General features: G+C 47.7%; 1 protein-coding gene across 1 annotated transcript in view; it reads right to left on the bottom strand.

The window, feature by feature from the left end:
• Positions 1-9623: 9623 nt before the first annotated feature.
• The window catches only part of MED27 (mediator complex subunit 27), a 98457-nt gene continuing 91118 nt past the window's right edge, over positions 9624-16962 (bottom strand). Inside the window, exons 7-8 of the mRNA XM_085325273.1 lie at positions 12667-12744; positions 9624-10135 (exon numbers count right to left, since the gene is read on the bottom strand). Coding sequence (XP_085181399.1) covers positions 10001-10135; positions 12667-12744 — 213 coding nt within the window. The 3' untranslated portion in view covers positions 9624-10000. The remainder of the gene's footprint in view (positions 10136-12666; positions 12745-16962) is intronic.

Below are 16962 nucleotides of genomic sequence, written 5' to 3'. Positions count from 1 at the left end.
CGGGCAGATGCCGCCCCGCGTTTTAGCTGCAAACCTCCTCCCTCTGGCTTCCGCGCCCTCTGCAGGGTTCGACGCTCTCTCCTCCTTCGTCTTGCGAGATTATTTGCCGGTCCCTTTAGAAGAAAAAGGAAGAACCCCCCCCCAGCCCTCTGGTCTCCTTGCAATTCTTTTCATTTCACCTCATTTAATTCCTTGCCGGTCTAATGACTTAGTAATAATGAAGAAGATGAAAATCGGGGCTTAATAAGGGTTAAGGAAAGGCAGTTTCCTCACTGAGGAAGGGAGCAGGCCGCTGGGAACGGGGAGCTGGGCCAGGCGGGCGCGCAGAGCTGGCCCTGTGGCGCCAATTCCCGGCCTCAGGATGGAGATTCCCAATGCCCGGCTGCAACCGGAGGGAGCCGCGGGCACGACGGAGACCGGGGGCGCCTCGGCAGAGAGCGGCCGGGGGGACGCCGGGGTGCCCAGCCCCGCTCCCGGTCCTGGCCGTGCGTGCTGGTCCCTCCGGGGATGGAGGCACCGGGATTTTGCTGACTCAGCAGCAGCGAGGAAGCTGCTGACTCAGCAGCGCAGGTGCCAGCAGCGGCTCCTGCCGGAGGCGGCCGGCACGGCTCGGCAATTAAAAGCGGATAAGCATTAGCGGCGGAGAGCGTGACCCCGCTTCCCTCCGGAGCGGGGAGCGGGGCCGCCCCGCCGGCCGCGGCGCGGACGCGGGGGCAATCGGACTAACGCCCGGCCTCGTCCCCAAACCCGGGGCTGCTCGCCTTGCGTTAGTTGGCTTGGGATGTACCCTCTAATTAGCAATAATATTGGCGCTGGCAGGTAGATTAAGGAAAAAACAAGTCAAAATAATTGACGCGTCAGGAAACGCGACGAACTTCACCCCCCGGTGCAGATGCTGCCCCAGGTAGCACCAAGCCYCCCTCCGCCCGGCTCCCCGCTCCCGCTGCCCGGAGCGGCCCCGGCTCCCACGCGCTGCTCGGCGCAGCGGCTCCYGCTGCTTCCCCGCGCTCGTTATTTTTTTGGGCACCTTTCTTGCTCTCTCAGCAGGGCACGACTGAGTACGAGCCGCTCCGGAGACCCTCCTTTTCCGGAGGGAGCCTTCGCTCCCGGCCCCTCCCTGCCCCGGCGAGCCCGAGGCAGAGGCACGAGCCGCCGCACCGCCGGGCAGCACGGCGAGCGCCCGAGCGGGAGCGCTGGCGGTCGGGCCCTGGACACCGGCACCGGGCAGAGCGGTGCCGGCACTGAGCACCAACCCGAGGACGCGGAGAAGCGGTTTGACGTGCAGAGCAGGAGCGTTTCTCATCAAGGATGCCCGCTGCTCCGGAGCGGCCGGGTGGATGGACCTCCGTACACCCGCGCAGGGACGCGGGGCAGTTACATGCATGCAACTTTAATTMCAACCTTGCAACTTTAATTCCAACCTTGCAACTTCAATTCTGGCCCTTCCAAATGCAATGAGATATTTGAAGCAAACGACTTCAGAGCTTTGCAGGTCTCTGCCAGCAGCGGGGCCGTGAGCGTAGCAGGAGCCATCACCCTCGGCACCGCAGACATCGCGATTCCTGCCTCCGCAGAAACCCCTGGGCGATCGCTGCGGCCGTGGCGGGGGCCACTGGAATTAAAGCTGGCTTCTCCGGACGATTCCTAGTCAAACTACGGCTTTGAGCCGACCGCCCCGGCTCCAGGAGCTCCAAGGCTGCGTTCGCCCCGCGCGGGGAGCTGCGCCGCGGGCGAGGGGCGCGCGTTGCGCTGGGCGAAGAGCTGCTCCGAGCGGGGCAATTTGTTCCCGCTGGCACCGCGTGCTACAGCCCCACAAATAATCAGCCCTGAAAGCAATCGCTGCTGCCGGCCGGCACCCGAGAGGCTTCTGCGGGAGAGCCCCCAGCGCGGCCCCGAGCCCCCGCGGCCCCGTGCCCGCTGCGGAGCCGCTCGCCACCCCGCGCAAACGGCTCGTCCCGCTAACGYGGCCCTCGGGCAGCGCCTGCTGAGCACGTCCTCCCGCCGCCGGGCATCGCCCCTTTCTCCAGCCCCCCCAGGGATCCCGACCTGGGATCGATTTCGGTTCCCGCAGCCGAYAGGTTTGTCAGCGTCGGGTTTAATTTAGGCGAGGTGGGTCCGACCCCATCAAGTCGCATCAAAGTCTGCCTCGGCCCCGAGCGAGCCAAAACACCGGCATAAATTACGGATAAAACCGTCGTCGTGCAGATTAATCTGTCGCTGTGCGGGCAGAGGAGGGCGGCGATGGGCGAGACGCTTCGGAAAGGCGCAGGGAACGGGTTCCCGCGGCTAATTCCTCGCGCGAGCCGGGACCGCCGAAACGCGACCTCGGGACCAGGGTGCGGAAGAGGCGGCGGCGCCTGGCTTTGCCGAATCCRGGAAACTTCTGCTCTCGGAACAAACTTGGCCCGGGGGGGGGGCGAAGGGCCGGCTGGGAGCGGCAGGACCTCGGCGGCTTTGCCGGTGGCCTCGCAGCAGCTCGTGAGCCAGCAGCATCAGCTCTCACCTCAACGAGCAATCTGCAAAGTGGGCAAACCTGCCTTTTGCAGCTCACCTAGCCTGCTAAATTGCCTCAGATCTACAGCTTGGGCCTTGGCGCTCAAAAATGACCGAGGCAATGAGCAAGCAGGACGGGGCAGGGGGGACGAAAACGCTCCGAGGGGCTTCGCTCCCTTTCGAGATAACATCGTCTTAACGCCCTTGGGCTGGATGCTACGAACMCCACGCTAAAGACGTCCAGGTCGCTACGTACGGGGCAGGGTCCGTGGCGCGGACTGATAAACCACGCCGCAGAAAAACGACGTGGTTTTTGTCCCTATTACACCCTGCAGTAGGATTTTTTTTCTAAGCTGGCCCCGGAGCGCACGCGAGCCGCTGCAGCAGGCAGAGCAGCGCGTCGCCCGCCCGGCCACGGCGCGGGGGGATTTAATGGGCGCAACGAGCCGCGTCCCCCGAGTGCTGCCGCAACCCCGCGGGCGCCTTGTCCCGGCCCCTCTCTGACCTCCCCCCGCCCCGGGAGAGATTTTAAAAGGCCTTTTTTTTTTTCTTTCTTTTGAAAAAAAGTTGCTCGGCCCAAGCGGAGCAAACCTGCCTGCAGCGGAAGCGCCGCAGGCGCCGCCACGTTTGGTTCACACATCCACCGTTCAGCGGCGAATGCTCCCAGGGCTCCCGCTAACTCGGACACGGCTGCATCGCCCTCCCCGCTTCGTGCTGCAAGGCGCGAAGCGAAGTCGAGTCGTGTCCGTTCCTCATTCTTAATCTATTTAAAAAAAAAATAATTACACACTGCAGACTGGCCCGTTCTCAGCCGCTTTGGCGCGCAGGCGTCTGGCTTTGCAACGCTCCAGCGAAAGCTTCCCGGTAGCAGAGACGGATCAGCCCTGCAGCCACGGGCACGAGCGCTTCTGCGGAGCGCGCGCCCTCCGGGCTGCCGCGGGAACACCAGCGGCTCGAACACGCATCCCCCGGCGCAGCTGGGAACCCCGCCGGCAGGAGCCGGGGCCGCGCCGGAGAGCCGAGCGAGCTGATTTACCCGCGCGGGCAGGCCTCCCGTCCGTCCGTCCGTCCGTCCGTGCACTCTCGCCCCGGCGCAGCGGTGCGGGGGCCCCGCTTCGCCCCCGCCGCGCTCTGCCCTCGCCGCGGCACCGCTCTCGCCCGGCCTTTCGCCGCTGCTCAGGTCCCCGGCAGGCTCCAGCCTCTTTTCTTTTTTTTCCCTTTTTTTTTTCCTTCCCCCTCTCCCCCAAGCAGAAAATGAGCCACGACCGCAGGCCACCTCTCCCCGCGGCTCCCGTAGAGAYTTTCCCCAGCTAGAGGGGAGCCGGGGCTTCGCTGCGAGCCCAGAGCTGGGCTGGCGGCACCGCAGCGCTGGGCGGGGGGGAAACAGAAATAAAGAAAAAAAAAGGACTCCTGCTTTCCTGCTTTCTCTCAGCATTTTAAAGCGTGATTGTGAGCACTACAGAGGCTGTAAGGGAAGAAAAAGGGGCTAAAAATACCCTAATAAAACCCACCTGCACGCAGGAAGCGCAGATGGTGAGAGACAAGGGCACGGCAGCGCCGGCCCCCGCAGGCGGCTTCTCCCGGCTCTCGATTTTATTTTTATACCACGGCGACGGTGAAAGCTCCCGCTCGTGCTTCCTCGCGCCGGCAGGTTCGCGCCGAGCCGCTCGCCGGGAGAGCGCGCGAGCTGCCGCGGTGGGAGCGCGGTCACGCGCGATCCAATACGCCGGGTTTGGACACCCTCTGCTCCGCGAGCCCGGCGCCGGCACTGGGGTTTCAACGCAAACGTTCGTGAGTTCTGAAGTCGCCCCCCATCAACGTCTCCACGTATTCGYCGTTTTTCCTGGAAACGTTTCTAAACTCATTCGCTGGACCCGTTTCGAGACGTTGAACGAGGGCAGAGCCAAGCACGGCCCAAGACCGGCGGTGCCCCGTCCCGGACGGCAGARCGCCCTCGTCCCCCACCCCACGGCCCTCCGAGTTCACAGCAACTTTCCGATCAGCTCCAGTCACTCACGCAAAACCCTCTGCTGCTAACTACAAAGACTCTCCTTTTAAACTAGCCTCCTTATTAACATAGAAAATAAATAAAACGAGAAATGCTCTGCTGTCTCTGGGTTCTCACCACCGAATGCATAATAAAAGGCTGGTTTTTTTACACTCCTATGCCATACTTTTGATTTTTTTTCTCTTTCATTTTTAGCGTGCAAAACTGCAAATCAGGTATTAGTGCTGCTGTTGAGCCTTACTGATGATAAAAAGCCACGTTTTTTTAAAAAAAAAGTTCACGACACACACTTTTTTATAGGAAATAATTATCTGATATTCCGATCAGCTCCAGAGTCCCTCCGAACAAGCCCAGGGAACGAAGCCCCCGCGCCTCCACGCCAGCTTCCTTCCGGAGCTGCTGCTCCCCCGCCAGCCCGCTCTGGCCGGAGCCGGGCTGCTTCCGACCACGGCATCACCATGGGCAAAACAGCACGCTTTTGGTGCAAATAAACAAACAAACACATCGGTAAAAATTAAAAATCCAGCSAAAGCAGTCACCTGCCCTGCGTACTTGCAGAAAATCTCCTCTTCCGAAGGACACCAGGTGAGGTTAGAACGAAAGCCCTGCACTGCGATAGCGCGTTTAGCGATAAACCAAGGGAATTTGAGACTTACAGACAGGCTGTTACTCTCGGCCTAGATCAAGGGAAGAGCTGCCATGCCTAAGCCCGGGGGGAGGTAGTCTGGGGAACAGATTATGGTGCTRAACTCGCTGATGAAACCAGCATTAGCAGCCAGCTTGGAGGTTGATCTGTCATCCTAGTGCGCGTATTTGAACTAAATCTGCAGCATGAATCTGTAATAAGGTCACACAGGCAGCGGTGTGGACAGCAATAGAAATGCTTACGGTTTACACTTACCAGCACGTAACGGAGCTATCGAATCCGACAGCAGAGCCTCTTGCTTAGCGACCGAGCCACAGGCATGTAGAGACACATCTCCCCCCGCCAAGGGCTCCGCTGCGTTCCGGGGAATTGGTAGATAATTCGCAAACCCACCGAGCAATTCTGACAAGCTTTGCTGAAACCATACGTACTGAGTTTGCGATTAAGATGTCTTTGCCCACCTGCCCACCCTGGGATTCAGGTTGGATGAGTTTCCTTCAACATTATCGCTGCTGCGAAGTGTTCTGCAAGACAAGTCGGGTCTCAGACACATTTGGAGGAGCTGTTTTTCAGAAAAACAGTGGTACATGTGAACTCTAATAAGCCGGTAGTGGGTTTAGCTGAGAACGTCATTTGTGGTCCAAGACCTTGCGGAAGCAGACCCTGGGATCAGGAGAGCCCAGGTCACCAGCGCTGTTGGGTATGCTCAGCGGGCTTCAGCTCTTCTTAGCAAAATTTATGATGTACTGTCGAGAGACCCAAGAGAAAGGGCAAGTGCCAGGAGCGTTCTTTAAGCCCTCCCCGAAAAGCTTAGATAGGAACGATGCCGACTTTCAACCAGGGGAATGTACTGAGCATGTCCAGCTTTCTCTTTTTACGGGTTACTGTTTTAATGTGCATTGCTACCAGTAGTGCATAGCTCCCAATTAACCTAGGAACTAATTTAAAAAACGTATTTGTTTCCAAGGAGACATTAAAAACTTCGTAAGAAGGCAACAAATACACAAGAAAAGGAAGAGAACTAAAAGGCTTTGGTTAGAAAATTAAAGTTGTTTGCCATGGCTTGATSGCTTAATCAGTCGATCAATACTGTTCACAGGGCAGGCAGGGAGGGAGCCACGAGTTGTGATGAAAAATGCATGAGGGGACAAGGGAGACCTGGGAGTAGAAAATTAAAAAGTCAGCCTGTTACATTTGTCCAATATTGGCAGAGAAATTAAAGTGGTTTGGGGAGGGGTGTTGAAGGGAAGAGGGGAGCTGGCTGCAATACGCACTGCATATCTGCTGAGGGTTCCCTTCGTGAGAGAAACTTTCACATTAATTAAGTTGCTTTCTTAGAGAAAAGATGGATTTTGTAACCTTTAGCACTTGCCAGCTCCACAGGAACAGTAGGTAGGGTTTGCACATGGGAAAATAAAAAGGGATTTCTTCACATCAGGGATGCCACATGTTCCGATTAGGATAAAGTGATACCAAGATGATATTAAATAGAATAAGGCAATGCATTTTTTTCCCCCACAGTATTTGGTGAGATTAATATATCATTGTAGCATAAACCAGCCTGCTGGCACAGTGCAGCGGTGTAACACACAACCCATCACCGGCGGCACTGAAAGCGGCAGCGCGGCGGTTTGGCCACRCAGCCTGGCTTCCTCCCTCTCCCTCTCCCGGCTTCGACAGCTACCGATGCTGCCACGGCAGCCGCCTCGCAGAAACTCGGCACCACGAGAAACGCAGGTCTAGAAGAAGACAGCCTAGAAGAAGCGAGAGCCAACCGCTCGGCGGGGAACACGCTCCTTGCTGTCTGCCTTTAAGCTCGGAGCAGCTCTAAAAGCTGCAACAAACTCCAGTGACGAGAGAATACAAGGTTACCCGTGCTGCAAAAAAGCGTTGTCGCCCATCCCCTTAAACTGAGAGCGAGAAAGAAAAACAACATCCAGCACTCGAGTCACAACGCTGGAGGAAGAACAGCAAAGCGCTTCATCGTGAGGGCAGCTCTGCAGTTAGCGCCTACGCGCAGGTCCTGCTCCTCGCACTCGGGACTCAAAGCTCGCTTCTGCTTGGCTTGGAAACTCCCATCTCAGCAGCAATCAGGCCCTCACCACCGAGCAATTTAAAGTTCCAGGACAACAAGCAGAGACAAGCACATATTGCATCCAAACTGCTGAAATGTATGAGCTTTAGAAGAGTTTAGACTGTCAACTTGCATTCCCCGCAGTGGAAATACTCCAACCCGTTGCACTCCAAAAGGTTGCAGGGACAGAAACAAAAGGCTACACCTCAGAGCATTACGGGACACCGTTATCGCCCAGGGCCTGGCAGACAGGAGAAGATCCCCCTTATTGCAGGATTTTTTTTTTATTTTTTTTTTTCAGAAGCAGTATGCCAAGCAGGTCTGTGTTGTGGGTTTGGGTTTTTTTTTTTTAGACAATTATTTTTGCACTCAGGTACTTACAGTGGAATTTTACAACTCTTCATCAGGCTCACCAATTACACAGGTTTAAAATTTCAGGCTCAATTAACACACAGCCTGGCTGATGCCGCTTTCCACAACTAATTATCTCCAAGCGCCAACACACGGTTCCACATACAATATTTTTGTGAACTTCGGGATTTGCTTTCTACACCATTGTTCAAGTACAAACAAAATGGAGCAGCCAGCAGCCCCTAAAGCAGGCTGGATACCGTATTATGACCCTCTTATTAACAACAACTAAATGCTTATGCCATGAGAAACCCAGTCCTTCCAATTAGTAGACCAACGGGACTGACAGCAGACCTGCCTATCTACGAGGCGCTCTCTCATCTCAGATTCATGCATCGTTCTGTCCTGGGTGATCTCTGCACCAAGAAGGCTACCTAGGTCACATAACAGCACGACAAGTTTTCATTAGGGAATTCAACTGCAGCTGGATTTGAAACAGCCATCGACTGTCTGTAAGAGCCTACTGTTATGGAAATGTTTCTGCTTGGTGATTGAAAGAAAGCAGGAAAAAAGTAAATGTCACTTACCAACACACTCAAATATACATTCATCCTCATACAAAATATTGTGCCTCCAAAGAAAGTCATAAATGCATATTTTCTTTCAAGTGCCTCTCTCTTATAAAAGAGCTGGGCTTGCAAAGTGTGCTATACCTAGAAAGCTGAAATTCCCCCTCCCCACTCGCTGTCCTCCCAACCAGAAGCTGTCGTCTTTGGAATCTGTCTTTTATGTTATCAATAAACACAGTTAATTTGGCACCATCCAAGTACAGGGTGATACTCAATTTCCTTCGTTGTTTGGTTTCCACAGCTGTTGAACAGGTTGTTTCATAAATGCCCCAGGTTCAAATTAAACCAAGTATTTTAAGATCGCTGAGCACCTTATTTTACATGGTTGCAAAAAAAAGTCTCTCTCATTCTCATCTTTTTTATATACATACATACATATATATATATATATATATATATATATATATATATATTGTTTTTAATTATTAAATGCGGTAACTTCACTCAACATTCCTCGCTGAAAACCAAACCAGACCTTACCACCCTAGAGCCTCTGGAAGGGACACCTTTTCTTTCAGCACCGGAAGCTTTTCACATCAGCTTAACTCAGAAGTGGATTTGTGGCACTATACCTTAACATGAAATTTTTTGAAGAAGAAAATTAGAGTGACAAAGGGCTTCTGCAGACCTCTTACTGGCTCCCCAAAGCGAGCTTACTAAGGAACCCTTTGTGGCTTGTAAAGGCAACAAGGGAGCAGYGGGGGGAAAGGCAAACAAGTTAGCCAGCAAGGCATGACAGATGCAATCTACAGTTCAAGAAAATACCATGGAAGACACTTACCCAGCTACAGCCCCAGGCCAACAAGCGTTCAGCCGGGACAGAAGCAGAGACCTTGCCAGGCTCTGGGCTGCGCATGCATAGCTGGGGCTGGAAGGAGTTAGACACTTCCATCCAGGTGGAGAGATCCCTTTTAGGGATCATCTAAGACATCTTCCACCTCACTGGTGTGTTGCATGTAAATTTTAAACCATTTAAGAAACATGCTGCATGCATCTGTGCTGCAGAAGCTATGCTTAAAGGCTGAATTTATTTTACTCCTGTCAGTGCTAAAACGGGATAAATGACTTATACATGTTGCCACTGCTCATCACACATTTTCTAACCACTTAATACTTGCAGATTTTGCTAACGTTTTTCATTACAATTTTAGTAAAGGGAAACATCTGTTCCCCCCTGCCTCAGAAAGTACATTCCATCTTCCAACCTGTCACATGCCTTTGAAATTCCATGTTTAATCAACACCATCATCTCTTCCAGAAAAAGACCAGCACAGATAAGCAGCCTTGGAACAACAAAACCCCCTATCATATCAGCATGCACGCTTAAATGCTTCCAGTTTTTCTAAAGAAAAGAGCAGCTTTGAAAAATTCACACCCAAACCACAAGTTCTGCTGATTGGATAATGAAATAAATAGCACAAATTCTGGAATTCACAATTTATTTCAAGCTTATAAAAGTCTTCATCATTGCAAATTCTGTGGCAAAACATACTGTACACGGGTATTCTTATTGTTTAAGGATTGTTTAGGATAATGATTACAAGCATCAGACYCTAAACATAACATTTCAGCATGGAAGCATCAAGCAATCACACAGCTTCTCACCCTTGTTGCCGCTACACCGTTAGACTCATGTACCTTTAGAGCGATGGCTATTAAACAGTCAAATGTATTAGTGCAACCTTACTACTTAGCCCAGGATAAAAGGTTCAGAAATGGAACCAGCTATTAAACCAGCAGCTCTGTGCAGAGCCTGACAGATTGCTCTGTCCATGCACGCCGACGGCTGGGCTGGGTGGCTACTGCCTGCAAGTGTCATGAAAAGCTTCAAGTGTTCGGAAATCCCTCCACGTGGGCGGCAGGCCATCCTGCAGAAACTTTCCGCAGCGCTGGCACGGAGCCTGGAACAGCTTTATGTAACTTCTCAACCAGGTCTAAAAGGAAAAGGGAGAGAAATTAAAGAAACTGGATATGGACATTCCCCTATGTCATCATTCTTGTCAAACAGTGATACCAAGGACAGAGAATGTACTTTGGCTTGGCCCCAGTGAGGCATATAGTGATTTTATAAACAGAAAACATGGAGAAGACTACAAGGTCACTACATAGCTGGATTTCCACTTCATTTTATTATTTTTTCTTTTTTAGTTACTTAAGCAACTTTGTTAATAGAAAATCATGTGCTCTTTGCAGGAGGTATTCGTAGCTAGAGAACTGCCACAGAAGGCTCCTCATATTTTTACTGGAATACAATTACTCCTGATGGGTACCCTCTTCAACTGAATATTGGTTTGTCTCTTCCTATGATCATCCATCACAGCCCAGTGGCAATCATGCTGCAGAAGTCTGAACTCTTAATAGCTGAAGATACAAGCACTTTCGCAGCAAGCTAACTAACTTCCTTTCTAATGTGATTTCAAGATCAATACTCACTGGTCATAAAAATACTCCACAATTTTAAATCTGATTACATCGATGTTAAAAAAAAAAAAAAAAAAAAAAAAAAAAAGTCAAGTGTTGAACAACCAACAGTAAATACAAGTGCTCCTAGGTAAAGTTCTTGCCTCTTAACTGGTTTGTTCCTAATGTCATACATAGCAATGAGCATTACATAACTCAATTCTAAATTCAAGGAGATACACAACTAAAAAAATACCTAGACCAGCAGATTTATACAGTGAAGGATGCACATGAATCTTGTCATTTAAAGTCCTATTGAATTACATCGATAAGAGAAAATTGTTCTCTGAAGAAGAGGTCAGTCGAGTTTATTGAAACAAATCCTTCCATCTTCATCAGAGCCTTCTCTATAGCAACCAAACTTTGGCCGTCAATAACACTCTTCCAAGAGAACTAGATCTTCTCTGGGTTTAGCAGTAAATATGGGGACAAGGGCAGCAGAACACTAAAAGTAAATTGCCTTGATTTACTTCAGCTTGGATGAACTTCACTTGCATCATGGAAAAATCGTGTTTTCTGAACGATAATACAAAAATAGATAAATGAAGTTAGGTTGTGCACTTGATACATTTGTTGAAAGAAAAAAAATCCTTCATTTCCATCAAAAAATTTAGACTCACTATATCCTGTCAAGTGGATTACATAACTGACATGTGAAAGGACTAACATATTGACACTTCTGATGTACACCTGGTTTTGCTTTGTTAAAATTTTTAGTAGTGTTTTATCAAATCAATAAGGTAGGTCCACGTCTTAAACAAATGTGCTACCAGTTCGATTAAAAATTAATTTTCAGACACATGTTGAAACATGGATTACACCAGTAAGAGCTGCTTTCACCTTCCAAAGCCTATTATTGCAGGATGCACTCTAAGAAAAAAAGACTTTCACAAATCTCTCATTTTGCTGGCCTTTTATTAAATAAACAAACTAGTAAGCACAACTGGTAAGAGAGTCCGACCGTTCTGAAATTTCATATTGGTAATTAAAAGCATAAAAGAACCAGTTATACCTTATACACCTGGAGACTGTGAATGGCAAAATTAGATGTTGATTTTAAGTCTCCATTGCCTTACTCCTTGTTCCAGACCAACGTTACAGATGAAGTAAGAAGACTGAACAGCAAAGAAAACCTCCCTCAAAAGCTTCCTTTGGGAGACTGTGGCACAGAGAATAACAACCGTCTCCACTGTCAAAATTCATCTTGGTAAAAGGAATTCTGAATCATAAACCCTTGTCCTCAACCCTCTGATTAACAGGACTGCTAATTAACAAGTTCATYTCACAAATAAAATTCTAAATACAAGTAGAATTTAAGGTGACAAACTGAAATCTGCGTATCAAGAGAAAACAGCGTTTAATTATTTGTATTCAAGAAAAAAAAAGTAGAATATTTTAGCAAGCATCTCCTCATTTCTGAAACCTGTCTGCTGTTATGCTCAGCAAATATATACGATTCCTTAGGAATAAAGTTGGGGTTGAAAGCAGATGCAGCAAAACAGACTTCTCCCAGTCACATTCCCGTCTCTGTTCATTTTTCGAGTAACTGATGCCATTTGCCATATAGGCCAAACTGACAAGCAAGCTGGATCCGCTGGAACACAGAAAACTGGGAGCTTCCTCTTACTAGGAAATTTTCACTGGAACAGRCTTTTCACATCCACAGCATGAAGAGCATGAAGGGCCTGGACCACAGCAAAGGGCCTGGCTAAGAGAGTTTTCTGTGTTAGCTTTAAACTCGACCCAGACCAGTCCTGCAAGCAGGAAACAGTAAGCAAGTAGCGAGATCTGTGATAAAAAAACTACATACGGAGCTATCTCCAAACATCGATCCAAACATCGACTGTCCCAGGGTACCGAGAACGGTATCTTGATCCTTGTCCCGGCATGAGATCTAAAGAAATAGAGTCAATCTCCACTGCCTAGCTTGTCGAAACAGGCGGAATTACAACTGCATCACAACCTGCCTTGTATCAACAGCTGTTGATGCTTCAAACACACTTACCATGAAAGATCTGACTACCACATCCGGCATCTGAGGCAGCTGGTAGTGTAACAGCGCTGTGGTTGCGTGATCTGTCACCTGTACCGGGCAAAAGGAGATCATCCCCTTACTCACTCCGCGTTTCAGACAAAGCAGGGTTTATACTGAAAGATCAAACAGTTCAAAACACGATAAAAGCTAATAGTGTTGGTAAAAGAGTCTCAGTGGTGGTTAAAGCGAGCTAAGCGATGCAGGAAGGCTTCCAGCTGTCCGCCGCCCAGCACGACGCTAAAACAACGCGCTCGACGCCCTGGCTTAGCCACCAGGCCAGCCGAAGAGCGGAGCAGGGAACCTACCAAAGACACGGTCTCTATCACCGTTAAAATGCCAGAGCTCTGTAAAAAGGTGGGCAAAAAAACAAAAACAAAAAAGGAAAAAAAAGAAAATATAAGAAAAAGAAAGATCTGCTGTATTACAGCGAAGGAAACACCCACAGCAAATAATTTGCCTAACTTTCAGCAGAAGAGTGGCAGAGCTCCACCTCGCCCGTGCCTCTGCGACTGAAATCCCATGTATTCTGCGAGATCAGAAACAAGCTAAGCCACTGGGCAAACCATGTCAGAGGAAAACACTTTGGCTTTCTCTTTATATGCTTCCGTTTTGGGGGCAGGATCATTTTTGGTAGAATTTAGTAGAGTTTATATTCCCCTGACATACGCTGATTTACTCCACAAAAGAAACACTGACAATAATGTATCAATATTAAATAATTCTGCTAGACTAAGTTACAGGAATAGAGGTAAAGACTTCAAAAAAATCCCCCAAGCTTTGGTTTTGTTTTTACTGAAAAAAAGAGAAGACTTTGAAAAATATCCAATTTTGAAACTCCATTTTAATGCAAAAATGTGTGCTCTCCTTCCCACCATACATATTTTAGATATTTAACTACTGTAGGTCTATTTCAGGTTCCTTAAGTTGAACAAATATGAATTGAGCCCTCAGTTTCATTTCCTCTGAAACCAAGAATCGATTAATATGATTATGGTTTATAAATACTTGCACTAGTAAAAGATTTCTGATAGAAAGCTTTTTAATCTACCCGAGARCACCATAATAAGACCTTACATCTGGGAATTACAACTAGGCAGACTAGACATTAAATGCACATTTTTAATAGCATGGTTAATTAAAAAAAAAACAGGAGAACTAAGCAACGCTGTGATAGATTTTCTATCACTAAAATTTTAAAATCCAGACTTCAAGGGAAATCTAGAAAGAAGTAGTTTTTGAACAGCTATGATATAATTCAGTAGCAGGATTCAAGCTGTCAACTCTAGGTTTAGAGCTTCCCAAAATAAATAGCACGGACAAGAGCCTGCTTCTTAGAAGAACTTACGGGCTTATTGCGGAAGTTATTGGCAAATTCTTTGGGCTGGACCATTAAATAACTCAAACACAACCACATCTTATGATCTGTAAATCTATTAACGGTCCAGATCAGTAATATTAAGGCATTCAGAAAACCACATGATGGCCTAGTTGGTAATTAAATATATATACTTATATATATATTTTTTTGCAGTTTTAAAGAGAAAATGAAGTGCTCTGCTCAGGGCTTGTCTATATACTACAGCAAATCTGAAGTAAGATAAAGTGTGAATTGAAACTGTAAAAGCTATTCCCAGCTAACTTCACTTGTTCCTCATTCGTATTTAGCCTAATTCAGCATTGAAGTGAATTGTGCTAGCGTACTCAAACTTTCATTGCAGAAAGACAGTATATGCATGAAGCTATTCAGGGAGGTAAATCTGAAAAAGATATATCCCTGAATAAATCCATGTATCGACAGGCTCTCGTTCACACCACACAAACTTCCTCCACAGAACACTGGATAAAATCAGTCTGTCCTACACTAGATCGAGTTTTAAGTTTAATTATAGAAACAGATTCTGTTCCTCGTCGTTCCTGCACATGCCCAACTCCAGAAGCAGCTCCTTTCAGTGTCAGCAAGGACACCCGATTCTAACATTCGGAAGGTAAAGCCTTTGAGACTGGGCATATTCTGACGAGTTTGCAACAATATTCACAAAATGGACCTCAAACTGCTTGAGCCATCAAACAAATTTAAAAAATTAGAACTACAATGATGCAAACTGTGCGTTAATAGTACAGCACAACTCTAACCAGTCAATCATTTCTTTTCAAACTTTTCCATGCACTGTTCAGAAATTACTATAATCCAAGTCCTACTAGCTATGTGAATTTTCTTTCTTTGAAAATGGTGCTTTTTAGGACAGTACCAGACATGTAAAAGAATAGAAGGTACTGAAGATATTTATGAGCAGCCGCTCTCCTTCTGCTGTGCTTCTACTTCTAACAAACTGTGTTTTTTTCCTGAACAACAAAGTTGTTTTCTCTTGGCATTGAAGATGTAGAAAATGTTGCTTAAAAATATATATATTGCTATTAACAAATTTAAATTGACTGGTTACTTTGGCAAAGTTGCACATATGTTGTTCCTATTGTACCGTAAAGCTAATGAGATTCCACAGGGAGATAAAAGCCATCCCAGCATTGCTAGAACACTAATAATGTTTCCTGAACAAAAAAGAGGCGATTTCTACCATAAGGAAGTGCTGAGAAAGTGCTTCTAGAAAGATCAAAGTGGGTGTCAAATATGAAGAAGAGAAGCAGGGGGATCAAACATACCCCCAAAATCAGCAGCCAACATTGGCATGTCAAGCACGGAAGAGCAAAGAGCTGGGAAACACGACAGACTGGCCAGTGCATGCGAGAGAGGGAAGGATTAAAAAAAAAAAAAAAAACTAAGATAACAGAGATGAGAGAAAGCATAGACTGTCCAAGATCTAAAAGAGAAAAGAAGAGAGAGCGAGAGCGAGATCAATACCCAGCTTTACTAATGGCAACTTGATTTCACACCAAAGCGAAGCAAAGCAAAACAAACTGCATATGCGCCAGCTCACTTACGGGACACACTTTCTCTTCCAGCCAAGCTGGAATCACGAGCTGATTTTTTGTGTGTGTAAGCTGCCATTTTGTACATTTCAGGACAATTATTTTATTAACTTCACTTTTATAGCTGTAGCTTACGTACTGCTACCCAAGTTATTGGTCATCTTCTCATTTTTCTAGCCCTTTTTATGTAGGAACACATTCAGAAGAGCACAAATTCATCAGAATAGCTGTTGCTCTGGACTTTGAAATAGATTTTCAAGTAGTCTTGCAGAAAAGCTTAATAATTCGCAATTCATACATTGAAAAACACCTGGAAGCTTCCCTCCGCCAAAAAAAAAAAGAAAAAAAAAAAAGAAAGAAAAACTACACACATACACACACACAAAACACTCTTCTGAAGTTACAATTTTGCTAAATAAAAGAGCTATTATTCTAGTAAACGTGTTCTCACATTGAGACAAGCAAAAAAGACTTCAGTCCTGGCAGGGAGAAAGTCCTGGCCCTCTTTAAACAAACCTAAGCTGCCTGAGGCTGGATGAACTGGTTTAGCAAGGTATAGTCCTGTTTTCCACTCGAACAAGAAAATTTCTCATTTTGTTAACAGCYAATTTTATTGTCCCTGGCATATTTTCTTCTCATTTCTGTTTCCAAGTTGATTATAAACGCGCCCAATACAACGCACCTCGGCTTCCTCATCCCGAGCACCGTGCGCATTGGGAATACAAACCACGGACTGATACTGGATCAAACCTCATCTTCGTAGTGACCTTGTGCAAATTAAACCTGACATAGCTGCCGCTCTCGGAGAACAATCCGGCCCCGGCAGGACAGCAGGACTCGCTGGGTACTTGCCCACTCCGAGAAACCGCCTGCTGAGGCCACATTGCTGCTCTGCAGCGGCACGGAAAGGCACGTAGGTACTCCCGACCGCTCGGCTTGCTGGCTTAGTCGAGCTATAAATAGCACGAGAGCAACACAAAGTGATGAGCAGCAAACAAAACTCAAGAAGCACAAAAGCAGGGACCTATGGCACAGCTTTGCTACACYGTAGGTGTGCTGTGTTCCACAGGTGTTCGGAGCTAAAAGCAGCATAAACCTAAGACAGAAAATTAAGAGCATCGTTAACAGACCACATTATAGACGCTGTCTCATTATTCTAGTATTTTACCTCACTGCCAGTACACAGGCTGTTCAAAAGTTGGTGCAAAATTTCCTTTAACAGTCAAATTTCTTTTGCACTTACTTACTGGTTTATTCCTGCAAGCATGGCACTGACAACTCAATCTAATATAAATGGATTCTCTAAGTCCTCCCCCAAAATTTTATTTTTATTTTTTTTTT

The sequence above is a fragment of the Rhea americana genome, unplaced genomic scaffold, assembly GCF_003343005.1.
Source record: "Rhea americana isolate MKP2758 unplaced genomic scaffold, rheAme1 scaffold_97, whole genome shotgun sequence".
Classification (NCBI taxonomy): Eukaryota; Metazoa; Chordata; class Aves; order Rheiformes; family Rheidae; genus Rhea; species Rhea americana.
The sequence above is the reverse complement of the archived record's forward strand: the minus strand, read 5'-3'. Positions and strand labels throughout refer to the sequence as shown.